The 20,275-nt window shown below is 64.0% G+C and overlaps 1 protein-coding gene across 1 annotated transcript in view; it reads right to left on the bottom strand.

Annotated features, from left to right (window-relative positions):
- The window catches only part of ZC3H3 (zinc finger CCCH-type containing 3), an 81,777-nt gene that overhangs the window by 46,608 nt on the left and 14,894 nt on the right, over positions 1-20,275 (bottom strand). The window contains exon 4 of the mRNA XM_082675217.1: positions 5,609-5,762. Coding sequence (XP_082531343.1) covers positions 5,609-5,762 — 154 coding nt within the window. The remainder of the gene's footprint in view (positions 1-5,608; positions 5,763-20,275) is intronic.

The following is a 20,275-nucleotide window of genomic DNA, read 5'->3' as shown; positions in this document are numbered from 1 at the left end:
CTTGCTTCCTGACCCTCTGCCCATTGGGAGGCGAGTGCTGCGGGCAGAGAACTCGCCCGCACAGGACGGCTGCCCACAGGGATCTGCAGGGGAGCCCCGTTGCCCAGCACTGGGCACCCTACTAGCTCCGTCACAGGGTTGCGGCCTGGGCTGAGCTGGGAGGGGTCTCTGCACACCATCAGGCTGGGGCCTCGCCAGAGAGACAGCGGGACCCCGGACTCTGGCCATGGTGGAGGCGACTGGAAGGGAACACTGCTTTCCCAGAAGGGTTCTCCCCGGGGTCCCTCTAACTGCCACACCCTTCAGGGCAGGGCAGAAGGCTGTGGGGACCCCAGTTCCACTGGGCTGCACAGGACACTCCCTTCTCTGACTGAAGCCTGTATTCCCCCCTTCAATTCCTATGTTGAAGCCCTAAACCCAGTGAGATGCTGTTTCGAGGTGGGGCCTTTGGGAGGTGATGAAGGTGAGATAAGGTCGTCAGGGTGGGGCCCTGTGATGGGATTAGTGTCCTCATTAAGACCCCCGAGCCTTCTGCTCTCCCTCCACACATGAGGACACAGCGAGCAGGTGGCTGTCTGCAACCTGGAGGATAAATGGGCCCGGCCAGCACCCTGACCTCAGACGTGCAGCCTCCAGACTGTGAGGAACACACACCTGTGGTATAAGCCGCCCCGTGTGAGGCGTTTCGTTACGGCAGCCCGAGCTGCCCAACACCCCGATAACCAGAGGTGAGAAGGAGGCCAAGCAGGGCCAAGGCTGGCCTCCTGCTCTCCAGGGAGTCGGCAAGGGTAGGTGTGAAGGGAGGACGTGGAGCCGAGGCCACCCCACAGGGACACTGCCCATCCTCGCCCCGAATTCCTCTTTAATAATGACTCGTGGGCTTCCCTGGTGGCGCAGTGGTTGAGGGTCCGCCTGCCGATGCAGGGTTCATGGCCCGGTCCGGGAAGATCCCACATGCCGCGGAGTGGCTGGGCCCGTGAGCCATGGCCGCTGAGTCTGCGCGTCCGGAGCCTGTGCTCCGCAACGGGAGAGGCCACAACAGCGAGAGGCCCGCGTACCGCAAAAAAAAAAAAAGAAAAGAAAAATCGCAGCCCAAACCTCGTCAAACTGCCCAGAGATTACTTAAGATTTACCGCACAGACACAAAAATAAAATAAAATAAGGCAGCCCAGCGAGCGGCAGCCCCTGTGGCAGCACCATTTGTAGTCGGGATGGAGCAGCCGCCAGACTCATCTGCTTAAGCACAGGGGCTTCTGTTTATTCTGCACTTTCGTGTCAAATGAATTTGGAAAGCAAAAAAGCGACAGGCAGTTTAGGGATAAAAGTCGCATTTCAGCTTCAGTTCAGATTAATGAACTTGTTGGAAGCTGGCGAGGACACAGGCAAATCCACAAATCTTAGAACAAAAAAAATTAACTCCTCGCTTAGTGTGTGCCTCAGCCCCGGGGTGTGCTCGTGGGCCCCCCTGCTGCCCAGGTCCTGGGAGCCAGCTCTGGGCAGCGGCGCTGTGCAGTCCTCGAGCCCCAGCCACGCCTCCTGGGGCCCTGGACCCGGCCTGCCCGGGCCAGCTTCCACGCCCCCTGCACGCAGGCAGCCCCAAAGCCGGAGCCGTGGTGCCGAGGATTCTGCCCCACTCAGGCCACAGTCCTTCCCAGCAGGGGCAGCCACCCCCCACCCTGCGTGCCTCCTGCTCCGGCCTCCACACGCTCCCCTGGCCAGGGCAGCGGCTGCCTCATCCGGCCCATGGCTCTCAATGGGATGGGCAGTGCCCACGGCGTCCAGGAGCTGCTGCCCGGCCGTTTCCCACCTTCCGTCTGCCCCAACGTGGACGAGGGCTGACCGGCCGACAGAACCGACGGGCTAACTGCCCTACTTCCAGCTGACTCTCCTCTCGGGTGTTTCTGGAGTCAGGGCCTCACCACAGAAGCACCAGAACCTCCTCCACCTCCAGACCAGACAGCTGGTGGGGGGAAGGGGACCCCAGGACTCCTGCTGTGAATGTGGGCTACCATGTGGCCCCTCAGCTCCCCACATATTAGGCCAAAACTGACATGGGGCTCAGAGTAGGTTTCTGTCTAAACCGGGAAACAGTGCAAAGCCGCCTTGCGAGGCAGACGTGCAGCCTGCCGCCCAGGACAGCAGTCAGTGGTGGCCACACTGCCACGGTGGCTCAAGTCATGGGGCGGAACACGGGCTTCCGGGAGGGGAGAGGCCAAGGACCCTGCAACCCTCTGCCTCTTCCCAGACACTAGGAGCCAGGCCTGGGGATGCCCACCTCCCGAGCCCCCCCAGAGCAGGGAGCGGGCAGGGAGCCGTGCCGCCCCTGACCCAGGGCCAGCAGGGTGGGGAGGAGAGGAGAACGCTGCAGCGTTCAAAGGCAACGTGCCTCTCCTGAGGCCGCCGGCTCCGCCCCAAGAGTTTGGAAGGCGAGGGGCCCCAACATGAGTGAGGGCCGTGCTGAGAGTGGAGGAGGGGCCTGGGCAGCGCCCTGTTGCATCCCTCTCGGGAGAGGGCTCACAGCAGCCCCGCCACCTCTGAAGTCTTTCTAAAGCCAGGCCCCTCGCGGTGCGGGACTGAGCGTGGCGTCGCACAGGGAGGGCAGGGATTTGCCAAGGCCATGGCCGTCAGGCGCGGGTCTGGGCTGAGCCCAGGGTCACACGCTGTGTGCCGCCTACCGGGGGCTCCCTGGGCTCCCCCAGGCTGGCAGCCCCCGCCACGCACACACAGCTTCCTCTCTGCAGAGACTCACAGTGAGGGGTCTGCAGGGGGGTGGGGTCCAGGGCCACCTCACGCTAACACTGGCACTCAGCTGCTGGGCCACCCGCCTCACCTCCCACCTGTGTCCACCAGCCCCCAACTCTGCCCACTGAGATTTCCAGAACTGCTGGGGCCTGCCTGCCAGCCCGCCCCTCGGAGGTGTCCTCTCTCCATGGGGGACACAGATTGGGAGGCCCAAGAAGAGCCTTTGGTTCCTGGGCTCAGCCCCGCTGCCTGGTGGAACCGCCCTGCTTTCTCATCACTGCAGCAGCCCGTAGCCCACACTGGCCTCAGTCCAGCCACGAGCCCCCCACCCCCCTTCTGCCAGGGAGAGCTGAGGAACCTGCCGCTTACAGGACAGAGGCCAAGGCCATGGCCAAGGCCAGGTGGCCCCAGAACCTCTCTGGGACCTGCTGACCATACACAGGCAGCCCCAGCTCTGATGGAGCTGAAGGAGGAGGGTGGGAGGGCATCAGACTGGCCTCCGGCCCTGGAGACAAGCCCTTCCTGCTGCCTCGACAAGCTGAGCCTGGCGTGTACGGCCGACGGCAAGCTGGGCAGCTGGAGGGTGGCAACTGCTGAGAAGGCAGCCTCACCAGGGCACAGGTGGCCTTGAGCATAGGAAGCCCAGGCCACTGGCAGCCCAACCCACGCTTCCCAGGGCGTCCTGGCCGCTCGGCCCTGCTGCCCCGCAGACCACGTCCAGAGGCCAGGCCCTCAGGGTCCAGGGCTCTGGGTTCAAGGAGCCTCCCAGATGCGTGGCGACGGGTCAGGCAGGCCTGCAGAGAGGCAGGCGGGCGGAGGGAGGCCTCACCGAGCACAGCCCACACATGCCCTCAGTGCACACGTGGCCATCCTGGCGTGGGCTCGGCTGCACCTCCATGCCCAGGGAGGGCACTGGGGCCTGGTGCAGCTGGGAATCTGCCTCAGAGCGCCCAGACACCAAGCACAGGCCAGGGCCGCGGGGCCTGAGCCATCGGGCACTCGGCACGGCCCTTGGCGGGGCTACACACAGCCATCTAGGGGCACGCCCTCCCCATAAGGCCCGGTACCACCTTCGCTGGGAGCTTGAGGCAAGCAGTGGCCGGGCGGGGCTGGCAGCTGGGCTGGGCCTGTCCTGATGGCCCATCCTATCCACCTGACCCGAGTGCGGACCTCACACACCTGTCCATGAGGCAGCCCCCACCTGTCTCCAGAACTGAGGGGAAGGCACACCCCCCGCCCTGCTGCTGACCGGGCTGTTCTCGGCCTGATGGGCTCGACACTCCGGCTGAAAGTAGGAGGCGGCTGCTGCCTCGGGGGCGCCCCCAGCCACCGCCCTCCTCAGGGGCCCTCGACCCCTGAGCCTGGCACCTATTTCTGCTCAGTGGCCACATCAGGGCCTGGCACACTCAACACTGGGCCAGCTGGACCCACACCTGGGCTTCCGTGGCACTCAGAGGCCAGGAAGGAGAGGCCCGCTGGTGCCTCCCTGACGAAGGTCACCCCCGGTCCCCAGCCAGGCCCCCTGGGAGAGGCGGGGCCAGGCCAGGGCTGCCGACGCGGGCAGGAAGGCCGACTGCAGGAGGGGGAGAGAGGAGCAAGAATCAATAAATCTGAACCTCATTCACGAAGATCTGGGGCTCTTATTAAGTAAATTAATTTAAGTTAATTTAGCTCGATCACGACTCCCAATCACAGTGATTTAGTGAGGGGGAAATTGCATTAGGAAAGGCCATGCTCACCAGATAGGAGAATGGAAGAAAATTAGACCCACTTAGCACCGTGAATTAATATGGAAATAGAAGGTGTAAATTTAACCTTATCGAGAGAGTGAAAATTATCTTCATAAATTTGTAGAAATAGCCCCCAAGATGCTTATAAATCTATTTAAAACAAAAATACTACAAAAAGTGCAGTAAAATTAATTTAAAATATACTTCCAGCTACTGCCTCCAGAAAAGTCGGTAGCAGGGCCAAGTTTCGTGTGGCCTGGTGGGAAGGGAGGAGGGCAGTGGCCACCGCTGACCTCCGGGCACACCTACCATGGGCCAGTAGGCCAGCACCTCCTCTCCCATGTCCAGAGAGTGGGGGGCCCGTGGGGGGCTGGCAGGATGGCCCCTGCCCAGGACTATAGCTGCTCTGCCCCGTGGCCCAGCCCTTTGGGGCACAATGGCCCCCTGGCCCCAAGGCCTGAGGCCATGTGCTCTGGAGTGCCCAGCACAGCCAGCTGGAAGCCCACACTGGGCCAAGGGGCTCCCACACCGCTCCCCAGAAGGACAGAGGGAGGGGACCTGCCACTGCCTGATTCCAACCCACCGAGGCTGTCACCCCTTCCCCTGCCTCATTGAAGGAAGGAGCCGCACCCCAACCTCTGCAGCCCTCCTGCTTCTGGGCCCAGGGGACCCAGAAAAGAAGAGGGAGCCGACCGCACCACACATGCCCTCCAGCAGAAGCAGCCTGGAGCGAGGCCACAGCGCTCAGCGTGCAGGCCAGACCCTGGTGTGGGCGGCCGGAGAGGCACACAGCCTCACCCCACCCCCGTAACAACCAGTACAGCGATAGTGAGATGGCCCAGCCTCTCTCACCAGAAGCTTCTCCCTGAGGGACACCCAGGCAGTGCGGCTGCTCCCAGACCACCACCCCACCCCCCGCCCCAAGCTGGCAGCTGGCTGCTAGCGGACGGGGAGCGTGCGTGTCTGCGTGAGTGCACGGCACACACAGGCCGGCCACACGTCTCGTGCAGAAATTGCTAGACAGAAAAATTAGCCCATTCCCCAGCCAACAACTGTAGACCAAGCACTTCTGGGGGTGTGCTCGGTCCTCAGGCCCCGCCCTGCACTTTGGAGCCCAGCAGCCACAGGCCTCCTACCTGGACAGGGAGAGCCGCAGTGCCCGCCAGGAGGGCGGGGCCAGGGGCCCGGGGGCGGGGCTGAGAGGTGAGGCCTGGGTCTTCTTGACGATGCGGTAGCGAGTCTTGATCACTTTGCTGGTGGGAGGGGTCCGCTGGCCGTGCAGGCTGGAGGCTGCAGGGAAACCCAGACACGGGTGGTCAGTGGAGGTCGGTGGGGCCTCCCATCACCCCCTGATCCAACCCCCCGCCCACTCCCAGAGAGCTCAGCAGCCCCGGGCTGCCGGAGCCGGAGGCGGCCAGCGCGGCCTCCAGGAGAGCAAGCGGGGCGGGTGCGGCCAGCTGCAGCAGCTGGCGTGGCAGGCCGGTGCTCCCCGTGGGCAGTGAGGGTCCGCGAGGCTGCGGGCGTGAAGCGCTCGCCGCCCCCTCTGGGAACCCTCCCCGGGTGTCCATGTAGGTTTATGTGCTTAATCACTCCTGTTTTCAGAACACTTTGCAGGGTGATGTACGCCACAGCTTTATTTCTTGCTGAATGTTTCATGCAATTAACAGGGATCTGTTTTGCCCCAGTTCCCTTCCACTTGATAGCCAGCAATTTCCCCATAGCTATGAGGAACGCATCTAATTGCCCGGCTTTCATAATAGACAGCTCTAACTGCCCAGATAATTAAAGCTAACGCAGCATGGGAACACGGGCGCTGCTGCCTCTTGGGACCGACCCAGCACCCCAGCCCCTCAGGCCAGGCTGCTCGGACCCTGGTTCCCAAAGGCGCCTCCCTGTGGCCCCACCTAACCTGCCTGCGCGGAGCCCAGGGCTCTGCTTGGAAGGGGGGCCCCTACCAGCCACCCCAGCAGCAGACAGCTTCTGGGCAGCACAGCCAGGCAGGGGGTGAGGGGCGTGGGGGGAGGGTGAATGGGAAGGGGCAGAGACAAGAAGGCCAGGAAAACACACACGTGCTCTCACCACCAGAGCTTCGGCACAAGGACAGGCCTACGATCCCTGGGCAAGAATTAGCTGACCCTCAGCTGAAGGCCGCCTGGGGTCCAGGGTGGCCCAGGAGAGGGAGCACAGCAGGTGCACAGTGGCACCAGACACGCAGGTTCCCACACTCCTGGCTGCTCAGGGCCAGCCACCCCGCTCTCTGACAGCACAAACCGGTGCTCCACGACCCGAACCTGCTCCCCTGGGCCCCAAGGACATATCCTCCCAGCACCTGCAAACTCCACGAGAAGCGGTGACTGCTCAGTGAACAGTGACAGTAACACTGGGTAGAAGTCACCTTCCAGAGCCCTAAACACAACAGACCACCAGCCCACAGCCAGGCCCTCCCCCAGTCAGCAATCAGCACCTTGGCCCAGATGCCTTCTCTCCAAGGCTCACCCAGCCTGATGGGCGGTGGGGTGCGGGGCCTGCCTGGGAGCAGGCAGGACAAGTCCGCCCCACGGGAGCTACCGCACCTGCACGGCCATCAGGACAGCACTATGCCTCCTTGTCCAGATGCTGGAAGAGCCCCTCCCTCAGGTGTCCCCAAACCCATCCCTGGGGCACTGCAGCCTCTAACAGGGCTCCCGTGCACCCACATGAGAAGGCCAGGACACAGCACAGGCTCAGAGCCCCCCCGAGAGCCCCCAGACCACAGGAGCAGCATGTGCAGGCTCCACGCACCCAGCCGGGGTCGGGGTGGACATGGGGCTGCAAGGCCCAGGGAGTGCTGAGAGCAGAGGACGCCTCTGCCCCCGGGACTGGAGGCAGGGGCCCACAGCGGCTGCCCGCCAGGGGTCCACAGAAGTTCGCGCCAGGCCAGGCCAGCACCCCACAGTCTCCATCTCCGTCTCCGTCTCTCTCTCTCCTTCAAGGGTGGCAGCTCAGGGGGCAGTCAGGGAGAAAGAGGGAAGCTCGGCAGAAGCACCGGGCATCACCCGGGATGCCTGATCCTGCTGAGTGGCCACAGCGAGGGACTCTGGCTCCAGGCAGCCCCCACACATTTGGGATGCACGGGAGAGCCTAGCACACAGGCGGCATCGGTAAATAAATGTTTGTTGAATTGAATTTTCAAGGTCTTACAAGCAAGAAGAGACCAATGAAAATGGCTAACAGCTTGTCCCAGCTAAGCACTCAGGAGCGCAGGAATCCCTCTAAGTCACTGCCAAGCCCCACGCTGACACCACGGCCCCAAACCCACTCCCTGCTCCCACAGCCTCTGCACCTGGACAGCCCACCTGCCTATCCCCTCCGCCGCCGCTGGGGCCACCCGCCCTCGGCCCCCTTCTGAGGCGGAGAGCTCCCACACCAGCCACCACCTGCCAGTCTGGGCTGCAACACGCACCCTAGAGCCCCAGGGCCCTGGCTGTGCAGCTCGGGGGCACCAGTGTGCAGGGTGGGAAGGAGGGCTGGGCTGTGCTGGGGCAGGGCCCCTCCTCAACAACTTTGTTTTCATCCTGAGCGCCGGGAGCCCCAGGCCTGGCCAGCTTCACCCCCCCTCGCCCAGAGGCACAACATCGGCTTCTCCCATCCCCCTCCCTGTTCCACCAGATGCCACCTCCTCCAGGAAGCCCCCAGCCCCCAATGCCCAAGGGACTGGACTCTGCATTCCGCAAAGTTCCTCTTGGGACATACCACCTCTGGGCCTGGCCCTCATTCCTGCTATTAACGGGCATCAGTATTTATAACATTCCTTTGCAATGCAGCCCCACTGTGAAATTTAACTTTTCACTAACTTACTGCATTTTACTTATTAGTACCTGATAACCACTTCTAAGAAAATACAAAGTAATAAAGTAGGCCCCCCTCTTAAAAGGCTAAGTGTCACCTCCCAGACTTCGGCCCCCATCAGACCCCAGCCCCCGCGATCCCGAGTGGCAGAGGGGAGGGCACAGCAGCCCATGCCCCGCCCCCCAGAGTGGGGCTGTGACCCTCACAGCCTGGCCCCGCAGACCCTCCTGGTCTTCCCCATGAGCAGCCTGGCTGTGGGGGTGGAAGCACTCAGGACAGCGGCCCTGCAGAGAACAGGCCAGGGTGCCCACGCTGAGGGCACAGAGAGCTCAGCAGGGCGGACAGATGGCTGGTGTCGCCCCCCATCCTACGGCTGATAGGAGTGAGAGCTCCTCAGACCACGCATGGCACACAGGGACTGGAACCTCGAACCCAGTGCAAAGGCAGAGCGGCAGGCATGGGCGAGCTCCCCGTGGGCAGGGCACCCGGCCTCCCCCCGGCCCTGTGGTGCTGGAGGGTTGCCCCGGCAGCAGCCCCGGCAGGCAGCAGTCTCTCCCCTTCCTCCTGGCAGGCTGAGGGTTTGTGTAGATAATCATGTTATTTAGATAGGATGTTGGTTTAATTCCCTTCATTACAGACTCCCAGGGCTGTAATTTTTTTCTCCGCATGATGTATTCCCCGTGGCACGTTTCACTCAAATCAAACCCTTCGCGCCTTTATTGCCAACGACGCTCGGGCGCTGCGTTATCAGGCTCACACACACGCAGCCCTCTCCGCCCTGCCGTGCAGAGGTCACTTCTAATGACTAATCGATCTCATTAGCTTCCCTAATTAAAAACTTTACTACCGCAATGGAAGACAAACTACAAAAAAACTGCTGGCGTCATATCTGAATGGGATGTGAGCCCATCTATCAGCAGGGCCCGGCTCCTGCATGAGCGAGCTGGGGAGGGAGGCCACCGGCCAAGAGGCGGGGACTGGACCGACAGCAGCAGAGCCCAGGCGGTCTGGCACTCAGGCTGCGGAACTGGGCAGAGCGCCAGCCTTCCCGGGGCCTGTGCAGCTCGCGTGGCCGGTCAGGCGGCGCTGTCTGCAGCAGCCCGGCCTCCAGCTGACCCCGGCCCCGGCCTCAACGAGCCACCACAGATGGCAGAGCCCATCAGACGGAGGTCACTGCTCTCGCTGTGTTTCACCGCGACTAGGGGCGTTGAGAGGGAGTTCAGGTTTTTATGGAACTTCAAAGGGAGAGAACTAGAAGAAGGGGTGCTGCCGATCTCACCACTGCATAATGAGTAAGGAAGAGAGGGAGCCAGGACCCCTCTGAGCAGAGACTGTCTGGGGCCGCCGGCAGGAGAGAGGCAGCTATGGGACAAGCCCCAGGAGCCCAGCTGCCAGCAGCCCCCGCAGCCGCCCAGCTGTCTGTCCAGACACACCGAGATCGATTACCCATCGCCAAGCATCCCCACCCCGTGCCCCAGGGCCCCCTGCTCCTCCCCTCTCCCGGCCTTAATCTCCACCAAGGCGATGGACCAGCCTGTGTCTTCAGAAGCCTTGGTGTTTGGCTTTATGGCTAAGCGTGTGCCCCACAGTCAGCACAGCCACAGTGGGGAGCTGAAGCTCTAGAACTGCTACGGAGGCCTCTAGCTCTTGGCCTCCCCTGGGGGTGGCTGCCCTGAGCCTGTCCTTCTCCTCAGTGCCGTCCAGGACATTTACAAAGGACAGGCGACCCCACGGGCCTCCCGAAGACCACTGCCCCACATGGCTAGAGGGCAAGAACGACCACGTAACCCTGGCTCCCCTCCTGCTGCCCCGTCTCCAGCTACCGCCGCAAAGGCCCTGCCTCCTGATGCTGCGCCAGCTCTCTCACCCCAGCCCTGCACTAGAGGCTTGTGGGCCTGGTCGCAGTCCCCCCGTCCAGTACCAGTCACCGCAGTTTGGGCCCCCCTGAGCACAGAGCCTGAGAGTTTGGGGTACAGACGGTGTATCTGGAAGGCAGCAATTTTGGAAGCAGGCGAGAGGGAGCAGGGAGACAGGAGAGCAAAGTCAGTATAGAGTTGCCACTGCAAGTGTGCGGGGCACGACAGCTCCAGGACCGTGACCGCTGAGAGGCTGCAGGAGGCGTCTGGGATTGTCCATCAGAGCGAGGGAGATGGGACACCTTGCTCCCAGACTCTGCGCCAGCACAGGGACAAGGACAGGCCGGCCGAGGGGGACAGGTGGGTCTGGACAGCGGGCAGGAAATGAGCTCACAGAGCCTGAGCCAGGGAAGGGTCCCCAGAGAGCCAGTGGGAGGGACTGAGCCCAGACGGGCCCCTGGTACCCAGCTCAGAACACATCACACAGCCCTTCCAGGGCTTCACCTTCCCACCCATCTGACAGGGAAGCCGGGCCTGCCGCTGGACTGTGGGGGCCCAGAGGCTCCTGGCCCTCTCGGCAGCAGCAGGCGGGCCTCACACAGGACAGGAAGCCACAGGCAGGAGGCCGACGCGCAGGACCGGCCAAGCGGGGGCCAGGCAGCCTCTCTCCCTCCGTGGCCGAGCCGCCCTCTTGGGCGAGTGGCCACAGGGGAGCCGGCGCACATTTCTGAGAGGCTCCACAGCACCTGCAGGCTCGCTGCCCATCCGAGCTGCGTGCAGAGCCCCGGGCCTGGCAGGATGGCGCTGACCACGACTGGAGCCAGAGCAAAGGCCACGCGAGCGAGACGCTGCATCTCCCGATGAGGGTGCACTGCTACTGGGTGGGGAGACCCTGCCAGACCACACGATGAGGGGCGTCGCCCTCTCTGGACACTGCCCGTCTACCAGGGCATTTCCGAAAGTCAGCCCCATCTGAGCTGTCCCCTCAGTGACACAGTCCTGGAGATAGCAAGGCCACAACAGCATTTGGGGGTGAAAAGCGCCCTGGGGCTGAGGAGGGGCGAGCAGACCCCAGGGGCCACAAGGAGAGGCTCCGCCACCATCAGGAAGCAGCAAGAGGAAGGCCGAGGCAGGCGCTAAGGAGGCCACACAGCCAGAGCAACTGCCAGAATGGTGGTCCCCAGCAGGTGTGTCCAGGAGGTGGGTGGTGGATGGGGACGGCAGCCCCCCCGCGGGCCCCTCACGTCTCGTTGAAGGGCCGGGCCAGGAGCGGAGCCGGGCGAGACACCTGCTGGGAGGACCCTGCCGCTGCCTGCGAAGAAGCGGATGAAGCCAGTTCCCCAGGGGGCTGGGCCCTCATCCTGCCCAGACCTCCAGGCCCCTCCACTGTTTACAGGCAAGGACCCAGGGAGGACTGGCTCTGGCCAGCTCAGGTGTCACCTCCCTGTCAACAGAAGTGAGGACCCTCTGTCCCTGCATCCCCTTCGCACAGAATCCACAATGCCCACCGCACAGCAGAGCTGACGGGGCACGTCAGCCCCCCGGTGAAGAGATCAGAAGACTAAGGCCTAGAGAAGGAAAATGACCTGCCCACCATGCCCAGCAGGATGGGGCCCAGGCTGGGCCAGGGGGCACTGGGCCAATGGGCCTCTGCTCAGGAGTCTCTCAGGAAGGACAGAGATGGACTCAACTCCCACTGACATCAGCCTAGAAGACACACACCGCTCCGTCCCATAAAGACAGCTAGAAACACACCTGCAGACCTCCCCTTGCATGCCTAGACCTCTGTCTGTATTCTCACACGGGCGCACTGCTCACCTGGTGCCAGCCCTGGGCCCACTGCATTCAGTGCTCCGGCACCCAGCCAGCCCCTGCCCAGGCCCTGCAGGTGCAGGGAGCACGCAGGTGACAGGGCTTGGCCGTCCTGCTCCCACCCACGAGAACACAGTAATATCATGACAAATCCCCAGCCCCGTGAACGGTTCTTCACGTGCTTGCAGACGCCTGTCCGTTTCTCCAAATGAGCAGGGATGGCAGCCGGCAGGAGGAGGCAAACGCCCCGCCCCCGCCCCTGCCACGCGGGAGCTGCCAGGGACCGCGCTCTAACAAGCTTCGCGCGTGGGATGACTGGGATCGCAAAGTATGAATTTTTATGAGTCTAATAAGTCACTCCACTTTTCCTGCGCTTGATGGTTCCCGACACTGCGAACACGGAAAAGCCCGCTGCAGTCAGGCGGCTCAGCCCTCACCTCCGGGGGCAGTCACAGAGGAGGCGACGGGCCAGCCAGAGGCCCCTCCTAGGCACCCAGGACACCCCAGCTCTGCACCCTGGGCCACTGGAGGCCAGCACTCATGCAGGTCCCTCAGGAATGGCTCGGGCGGCCCGTGGAGAGACCCTGCCAGACTCCGACACACAGGTGGCTGCCTGGGAGGATGAGTGGACGTGCTCGCTAACACACACACACACACACACACACACACACACACACACACACACACACACACACACACACACACACACACACACACACACACACGGTGTGCACACATCTGCAACGGGGCGGGGAGGGGACCCCAGGCCCTGGGAGGAGAGGTCTGGCCCTCGAGGGAGAGGGAGTGGCCCCCGGCCCAGGGCCTCACCCTGCTGGGCTTCCTGCAGCACTGCTGTCTGAACTGGGGACCAGCCTCTGACACACGTTTACCGATTACAGAGACTCAAAGCAGCCAAAAATAAAAAATAAAATAAATTTATAAAAAAACCCACAACGTTTACTGACTACTAAGTCACAGTGGCAGCCCGACAGGGCCATACGTCACGCAGCAGCGGTCGGCACCGCTGCAACAGGAGCGTGGGCCGCTGGGTGATGACAAAGCGCCGCTGTCAGCTGCCGGGCCCTGCGGCCGCCTCCTCTGTCGCCCCGCAGTACCTGGTGTTTAATGACAACACCGTCAGCCTGAGACACGCAGTGCTGGGACTGTCGGGGCCCTATTAGAGGAAAGATTGAGACCCTACTCTTCTCAAACTCACTCAAGCGACACATGCCGCTCGTTCCTATAATTACTGTGCGCGAGCCATCGATCGCGCGACGACACTGACCCGTCTGTATGAAATGGGAGTAGTTTACTCCCTGACAGTCGCTGTACATTATGGGGGTGGGTCTTCCCTCCCCTTTTAACCATCCCTCTAGAGGATGGAAGAGGGGAAAGCGAGCACCTCCCAGCCCCCACCCCACCTGCAGGCCTTGGGCCCAGGGGGAGGGGAGCCCCAGCACATCCCAGGGAGGCGCGCCCCAGAAGACAGCACAGCGTGTGGCTGGGAGATCCAGGTAGGGGGCAAACTCGCTGAGCGGGGCCCACAGGAGCAAGAGGCGGCTGCACCCCAAGGCCATGAGCCCCAAGCAAAGGCAGGGAAGGCAGGGTCCGTGCCAGGCAGACAGCGCGCCCTCCCAGGACCGCCCCCCAGAGACAGGACCAGGCCTGAGCGTGCTGCAAGCAGCGCCCACGTGATGCAGGCTCGTCCAGGGGCACGGCTGGCGCTCACCCCTTCCCCAGCAGACCAAGCAGCCCCTGCCCGCTTGGGGCCACACCCTGCAGGCACCGGACTGTGAGCCAGCTGCTCCCCCCAGTGCCCCATCTGACCTCAGCCAGAAGCAGCTACGACAGGACATCCTGGGACTGGGTACTCTACCCTGTCCGCTTTCACTCAGACCCCGATGAGCAAAATCCACCTCTTACTGAGGACAAAAGGCAAACCCACTTCTGGCTCAGCAGCCCCGGCAGGGCTCCAGGACCCGCGGGCACGAGAGGTGCCAGTGTCCAGGACAGCGCATGGGGTGGCCATGGATGTACCGATGCGAGCCCCCAGGGCCTCACAGGTGAGGGCACGCACGTGCATGTTAGAGACAGGAATCTGCCTTCAGCGGGGGGCAGGTCCTAAGGCTCAGCTCCAGCCTCCAGAGACGGAGCTCACAACCGGGGGGTCCACCCTGGACCCTCTTCCCTTGGCCCTGGGTCATGGAGGACTGTGCCTTCCTAGGCTCCGAGCCCAGCCCTGACCACAGCGACCCTTGAGGCCCCTTGGCCCTTCTGCGGCCTACTGGCCACTCCTGCTCACCTGCGGCCCTCTGATCGGGTGTCCCGGGCCCAGGCCCCCTCACTGGACCCACGCTGACAGTGCACGATGCTAGGTGATCAGCCATCTGTCTGCAGCCCGACACCGAGCCAGGCCTGCCATCTCACAGCCTCTTTTGCTTTTGTGGCCTGAGGTCCACTTGTTCCTTACGTGGAATCAAGTGACCAGGGACGTGAAAAAGCTTAGAAAGAAAACAGTGAAAAAAGTGTTTTAAAAGCAACTGCAGACCATAGAGGAAGCCAGAGAGGGAACTGGACCCTCACGCTTGACAAAAGCCACCCCAGAGGCCAGAGGGCTGAGGAAAGGATGCCCAGGCAGCACCAGCACCAGTGTGCCCCTTGCACAGAGCTCGCTCAGTCAGTCAACAGACATTTGGCGAGCCCGCTGCATGCTGGCCTCTGGGCTCTGGGGAAGCAGCAGGGAGCACAGCAAGCGCCCCTTCTCAGGGCAGGCGAGTCCCCTCAGCTCCTCCCGGGAAGGGCAGGTCCCTCCACAGCACGCTGGAAGAGGCAGAGGCAGCACCTCATACGTTAGCCCTGAACACGAACAGCGTCCGCACCGGCGTCTGGACTGGGCAAGCCCTTCCTGCCCAGGGTTTCAGGGGCTCTGGAGGGCCAGCACCACCGGAAGCACCTAAACTTCTCTCAAGACGGCCCCCCTCCGTGCCGGTGCCCAGATGACCCCCTGGTCCTGCCCACCCGAAGACAAGGCTCTCTCTCCACCTGCTGCAGGTCTCCCTGCCTGGCAGGGCCCAGCACCGGTGGCCCCGAACTCCCTGAGAGCCAGGTGGGACGAAGCACAGAGCTGCTGGCTGCCTGCGGGGACCCCCATCCAGGTAAACACGGAGCCAGCCACAGTGCCCCCGCCCCGGGCACGGTGCTCAGCCCAGCTCCCTGCACCTGCCAGGGGACAGGAAGTGAAGCTAGCCCAGCAGGAGAGGCCCCCGAGCAGGCCAAGACCTCACGCCGAGGCCTCTCTAACCTACGCTGTGCCTAGGGCTGACATGCTCAGACGCAAAGGCCAGAGGCCTCTGACTGCCCAGGAGGGACCAGGTACCAGCCAACACCTACCCCGCACTGGGTCTACTGGCGTGTGTCTCTGCCCTCACAAAAGGGCAGTCCTCCGTCATCACTATGTCCCTCCATTTGAGGGCCTGGCCCATATGTGCCAGGAGGGCTGGAAGGGGTATCCATTCCCTTACCGGGCTGAAACTCTAGAAGGCCAGAGCCCAGGGGAGCAACAGGGGCTCCCAAGTCCCCAAGGGAGAATCGAGGGGCCTTGTCCACACTCCACCGACAGCAACGGGGCCTCCACACGAGCCGGGCCAGCCCAGCTGAGGGGACAAAGCCCAGCCTGTGAGGTGAAGGCCCACCCCACCCTGGCAGCTTCTGCTGGGGGCTTTCAGGGGCGCAGAAAATTGCCCGCGAGTCCCAGGTGGACAGATACCCCACGTTCCAAGCCACGAGAGACGGAGAGGGACCAGTCCCTGTCCCTGAAGGGGGTGCTGCAGAACACACCTCGTCCCCCCCCGGCAGGTGCTGTGACAGTAACGGGGCACCACGGGATGGGCACCGACGAGCCTGCCTCTGCCCTTCTGACCCCCAGGGACACCCCCATCCTCTCCCACAGGGGCGGGAGCACAGAGGGGGGCTTCCCCCAGCAGACACAGGGTGGGCAGCACAGCCCCGCAGGTGTCTGACAGACACTGGGCCTCAGCCACCCCAGGGAAGCCCGGCTCCACCACGTGGCCCAGAGCCGGTGGCCCTTGTGAGGGCAGCACTCCTGCTGGCCACAGCCTAGCCTCTCAGGATCGCTGCCCTGCTTCCTCGGAGTCAGGGCCAGAGAGAGACGCTTTCAAGAGAGCCTGGAAATAAGCCCACTATCAAAAGCAGCGGCCACGGAGAGAAAACCACGTACCCCTCACAGGCTCCGGGATGCTGGGCTCTCCGGCTGCTCACCCGTTCCTTGCTGGTGGCCGAAGGGGCAGGGCTGCAGCACAGGGGCAGCGAGCAGGCCACGGAGGGGAGCCTGGGTGTGGGGGGGGCCCCGGCCTCACTCAGCCCTACAGCCAGCCTGCCCGGCGCCGGGCGCTGCGGCGGCAGAAGGAGGACAGCGCACGAGCACGGGAGCTCGGGCCGCATCCCTGCCTCCCCACCCTCAGCTCCGTGGAGGCCACAGGGAGGAGCCCGGCCTTAGCTGCGGCTGCAGCTGCGCTGGGCCAGCAGACTCCAGAGTGAGCCTTCCGCTCCCCTGCCCTCCCCTGCCCTCCCCTCCCCTGCCCTCCCCCTCTGCCTTCCCTCCCCTCCCCTCCCCTCCCCTCCCCTCTGGGATCCTCCAGTCCCTGCACAGGATGCAGCCCCTGAGCCGGCAGCAGCACCCGCCTCAGGGTCAGTTCCCAAGCACACAGCCGGCAAAAAGTTCCTGCTGGGGCCAGTGTAAGGCTGGGGGCAGCTGGGGCCATACGGGTGAGGACCAAGGGCTGTTTGGGGGCCCCTGAGAAAGGGGGCTCAAGGCAGCCCCACCCATCTGTGAGAGCTGGGGCTCCTGCAGAAGACAGGGTCTTGGCCCTCTGTGAGAGGAAGGAGGGGGAGGGGGGAGGGGAAGGGGGAGGAAAGGGGTCTGAGGAAGGGCTGTGGGGCACAGGGCTAGCCCGGGCAGGTCAGGCAGAGGCCTCCCAGACTCAGGGTGGTGGGCGCCCGCAGGCCACTCTGTTGTCTCTCACGCACAGGGCGCCACACCTGATGCACATGCCATCTGGTGGGGGAAAGGGAGCCCCGAGAAACTCAACAGAAGGAAGAGAGGGAAGCAAAGGGGCTCCCAAGAGAAGGCCTGGGGCGCAGGCTGCCCCCCAGTGCTGACGCCCCAGGTCACGGTGCCCACTGGCACAACGGCCTGGAGGGGCAGCCGGGGTGCCTGAGCTCAGCCGGGCAGGTCCCGGGGTCCAGCCCGTCCCCCATTTCAACATTCCAGACCCCCACGCGGGTGGAGAGCGAGCAGTGACGGGAACACATGGCGCTGGTGATTTGCTGGACCACCGTGGGCTCCAGCGGGGCTCACCCCAGACACGCTGGGAGTTGGTGGGCCCGGGCCTGCTCAGACCCCCGGTCTCCCACCTCGAGCAGGGCCTGGCACAGAGCAAGCTTCTCTCCTCGGCCTTCCCAGACTCTGCGGCAGGCCCGGGCCACGGAGTTCAGCTTCTCTCACAACACCAGGCCTGCCTTCCATCTCCTGCAGAAACAGGGAGGTGCGCCCTCTCGCCCCGCCGCCCCGTGCGCCTCCCCCGGCCCGTGGCAGTTCAGGGTCTGGCGGCTGCCCTGCTGCAGCCCAGCGTGCGGGGCGCGAGCAAGCCGCTCTGAAGGCACCCCTGCAGTGAGCCGTCCTTCGCGCTACAAGACGTCTCCTGCCAAGCAGGCTCACGCCCCTCTCCGCACCAAGCACGCGCTGCCTCACAGAACGCCACCTGCCGGGTCGGGCGGCCACCTGCTGCCAGCGGCCGTGCTGCTGCGCCCACTCTCAGCTGCCACCTACCCGCACGGCCGCTGGCACTGCCAGAGCCCATCAGGGATTGGCACAGCTTGGGATACACCGTGAGAAGGAAACACAACAGCTCCGAATTAATTTAGAAAGCGCAGCGCCCCGAAGAATGACAACAAACGGCCGGCAAGTGCTGGGGGCAGCCAGGACGGGCCCTGCCCACCGGCCCATGGCTCTCCTGGGCAGAGCCAGCCGGGGGTGGAGTATCTCAGAAGTCTCCCCATCCACAGATGGGCAGGAAAGGCAGAAGCGGCAGCACGTCCCTTAGGTCCCTGCCACACCCAAAAACTTTAACGAGACGGGAGGGGGCGAGTGTGCCAGGGACAAGACCCCTGGGCCAGCGCCACAGCCTGCAGACGCCCCGAAGCATCCCAGGATGGGTCCCGGGGCAGAGGCAGTCAGTGACCCGTGCCCGGTCCGGAGAGAACGCTGGCCCCGGAACCCACCCAGGCCTCTCCACGCACAGCACCTGAGGGTTCAGCCCGCGGGGGGCACAGGAGGGCGTGGAGAGGGCAGCAGCTCGCTTCCACGCTTGCAACCCCACGGCAGGGGACCTGCCACCTCCCTGAGCTAGACGCCTTGTCCCAATGCTGCCCGGACCAGCCGGCAGTGGGAGCAGGAACAGTGCAGACCCCTGGGGACCCCTGGGCCAGAGGTAACCAGAAGGGCCAGGGCTCCTCTTGCCAGGCCTGAGACACTCAGGCAAACCAACAAATGAGGGCGCGCCTGATGACTAGAAGCTGACAGGTTTACAGTCGTGCGTGAGGCTGCAGATTTTCCTTGCAAAGTCCATCAAGTCCATGCCTCAGGGCCAAAGCTTCAAATCCAAAGGATACCTGTGGCCGCTGAGAGCCCCGGGCCACACAGGTGATGCCTAGGTGGTACCAGCAGGGCCCAGCTGGGCTGTGGTGCCTTCTCAGCCTGGGATCTGCCTGGAAAGGGCTCAGTCTTGGGGGAAGCACTGCTCACTTCCCATGGACACGAGAGGGAAGGCAGGAAAGCAGGAGGGCTACGAAGAGAGGGCCCCACGGACACGGCGCCTCTCCAGGGTCACGCGGCCTGTCCCGAAGCCCCCGGCAGAGGCACACACGGCCCCGCCCTTTCCAGGACAGCTGAGCCCACCGCCCTCGGGGCCCCCCTCGTCAGAGCAAGTAGCGGGGCTCTGGCAGGGTGGGAAGCAGAGGGTCTCAGCTCAGAGCCTGGGGGAGGCCCATCCTTGGTGCCCACCCTGACTGGGCTCCCTCTGTGTCAACATGCTCCCAGGAGGACACGGTGGCGGGGGGCAACCAAGGGGACACAGCCGAGGGGGCTCCAAGCGAGTGCACCGTCGCTGCCCACCGGCTCTGGGGCAGCAAGCCCTTCCTGCCCACGACCCTTCCCACCACCCTAAGAAGAGAGACGCGGCCTCAGGTACAACAGAGCTGGGAGCCAAGTGTCACCAGGTCCTGCTCCTTCCCCAAAGCCAGCAGCTCCAGCCCACGTGAGCTGCAGGAGCAGGGAGGGAGCTGCTGGGACGTCTGAGCCCCACCGGCCCAGTCTGCACGCCCTGCGGGGCAGAGAGACACCCACCCTCCCAGGCTGAGGCCTTTCCATGCTCAGGCGGCCTGCCCGCCCGGGCCCAGAGAAGTGTGCCCCGAGGCGGTCAGCTTGTCCAGACCAGGCTGCCCCACTCCCTCGGGCAGCCTGTGCACCAGGGCCCTCTGCCGGTGGCCGCCTCAGAATCCAGCGCTCTCCCTGGATGTCACCGGAGGCCCTACTGACACAGGCACCGCCACCCCAGCTGTCACGCAACCCCACTGCAACTCTTCGCCCGCCCCTGGGCAGGCAGCACCCCTGGCCCCTCACCCGGCCTCCATCGCCTGTGCCCAGGCCTGCCCAGCCCCTACAGCAGGCTCTGCATGGGGAGGCAGGCAGGGCTGCCAGAGGCCCCTCCCAGGGCCTGGAGCGGAGGCGGGGCAAGGCCTACAGGAGCAAGGCCATGTGCAGGAGGCCCACGGGCTGCCCCATCTACCCCACACCCAGAGACCTCTACTTCTCAGAGGCCACGGGTCAGTGAGCCCCTCCTGTCCCCAGCACACAGGTTGCTGGGGGTTGCAGGGAGCCTCCCTTCTTCCCCCACCAAGCACACACTGGGGACAGGTGGGCAAGTGGGCTCCCACCACCCCTCCCTCGCCCTGCTCCTGCACAGACCCTGTTCTGCAGGCCAGCCTGCCGGTGCAGTGAGCCCGCCCCAGCGTGGGGCCCTCCCTGGGCAGGAAGTGCCTGGGCACTCTCACTGCCCACACTGCCCTGACTCTGTAGGTCTGCCCCCCCAGGGGCCACACACCCTGTCTGGGGGAACATGACATCATCTGGCCTTGAATTAGCTCCAGAACTCCATACACAACGTCCACCACTCGATACAAAATAACCAGACATACAAGCAAATCACACTTGACACAAAACTAAGAAGG

The sequence above is a fragment of the Grampus griseus genome, assembly GCF_964374135.1.
Source record: "Grampus griseus genome assembly, chromosome: 17".
Taxonomy (NCBI): domain Eukaryota; kingdom Metazoa; phylum Chordata; class Mammalia; order Artiodactyla; family Delphinidae; genus Grampus; species Grampus griseus.
This window is presented reverse-complemented; position numbering and strand designations above follow the sequence as displayed.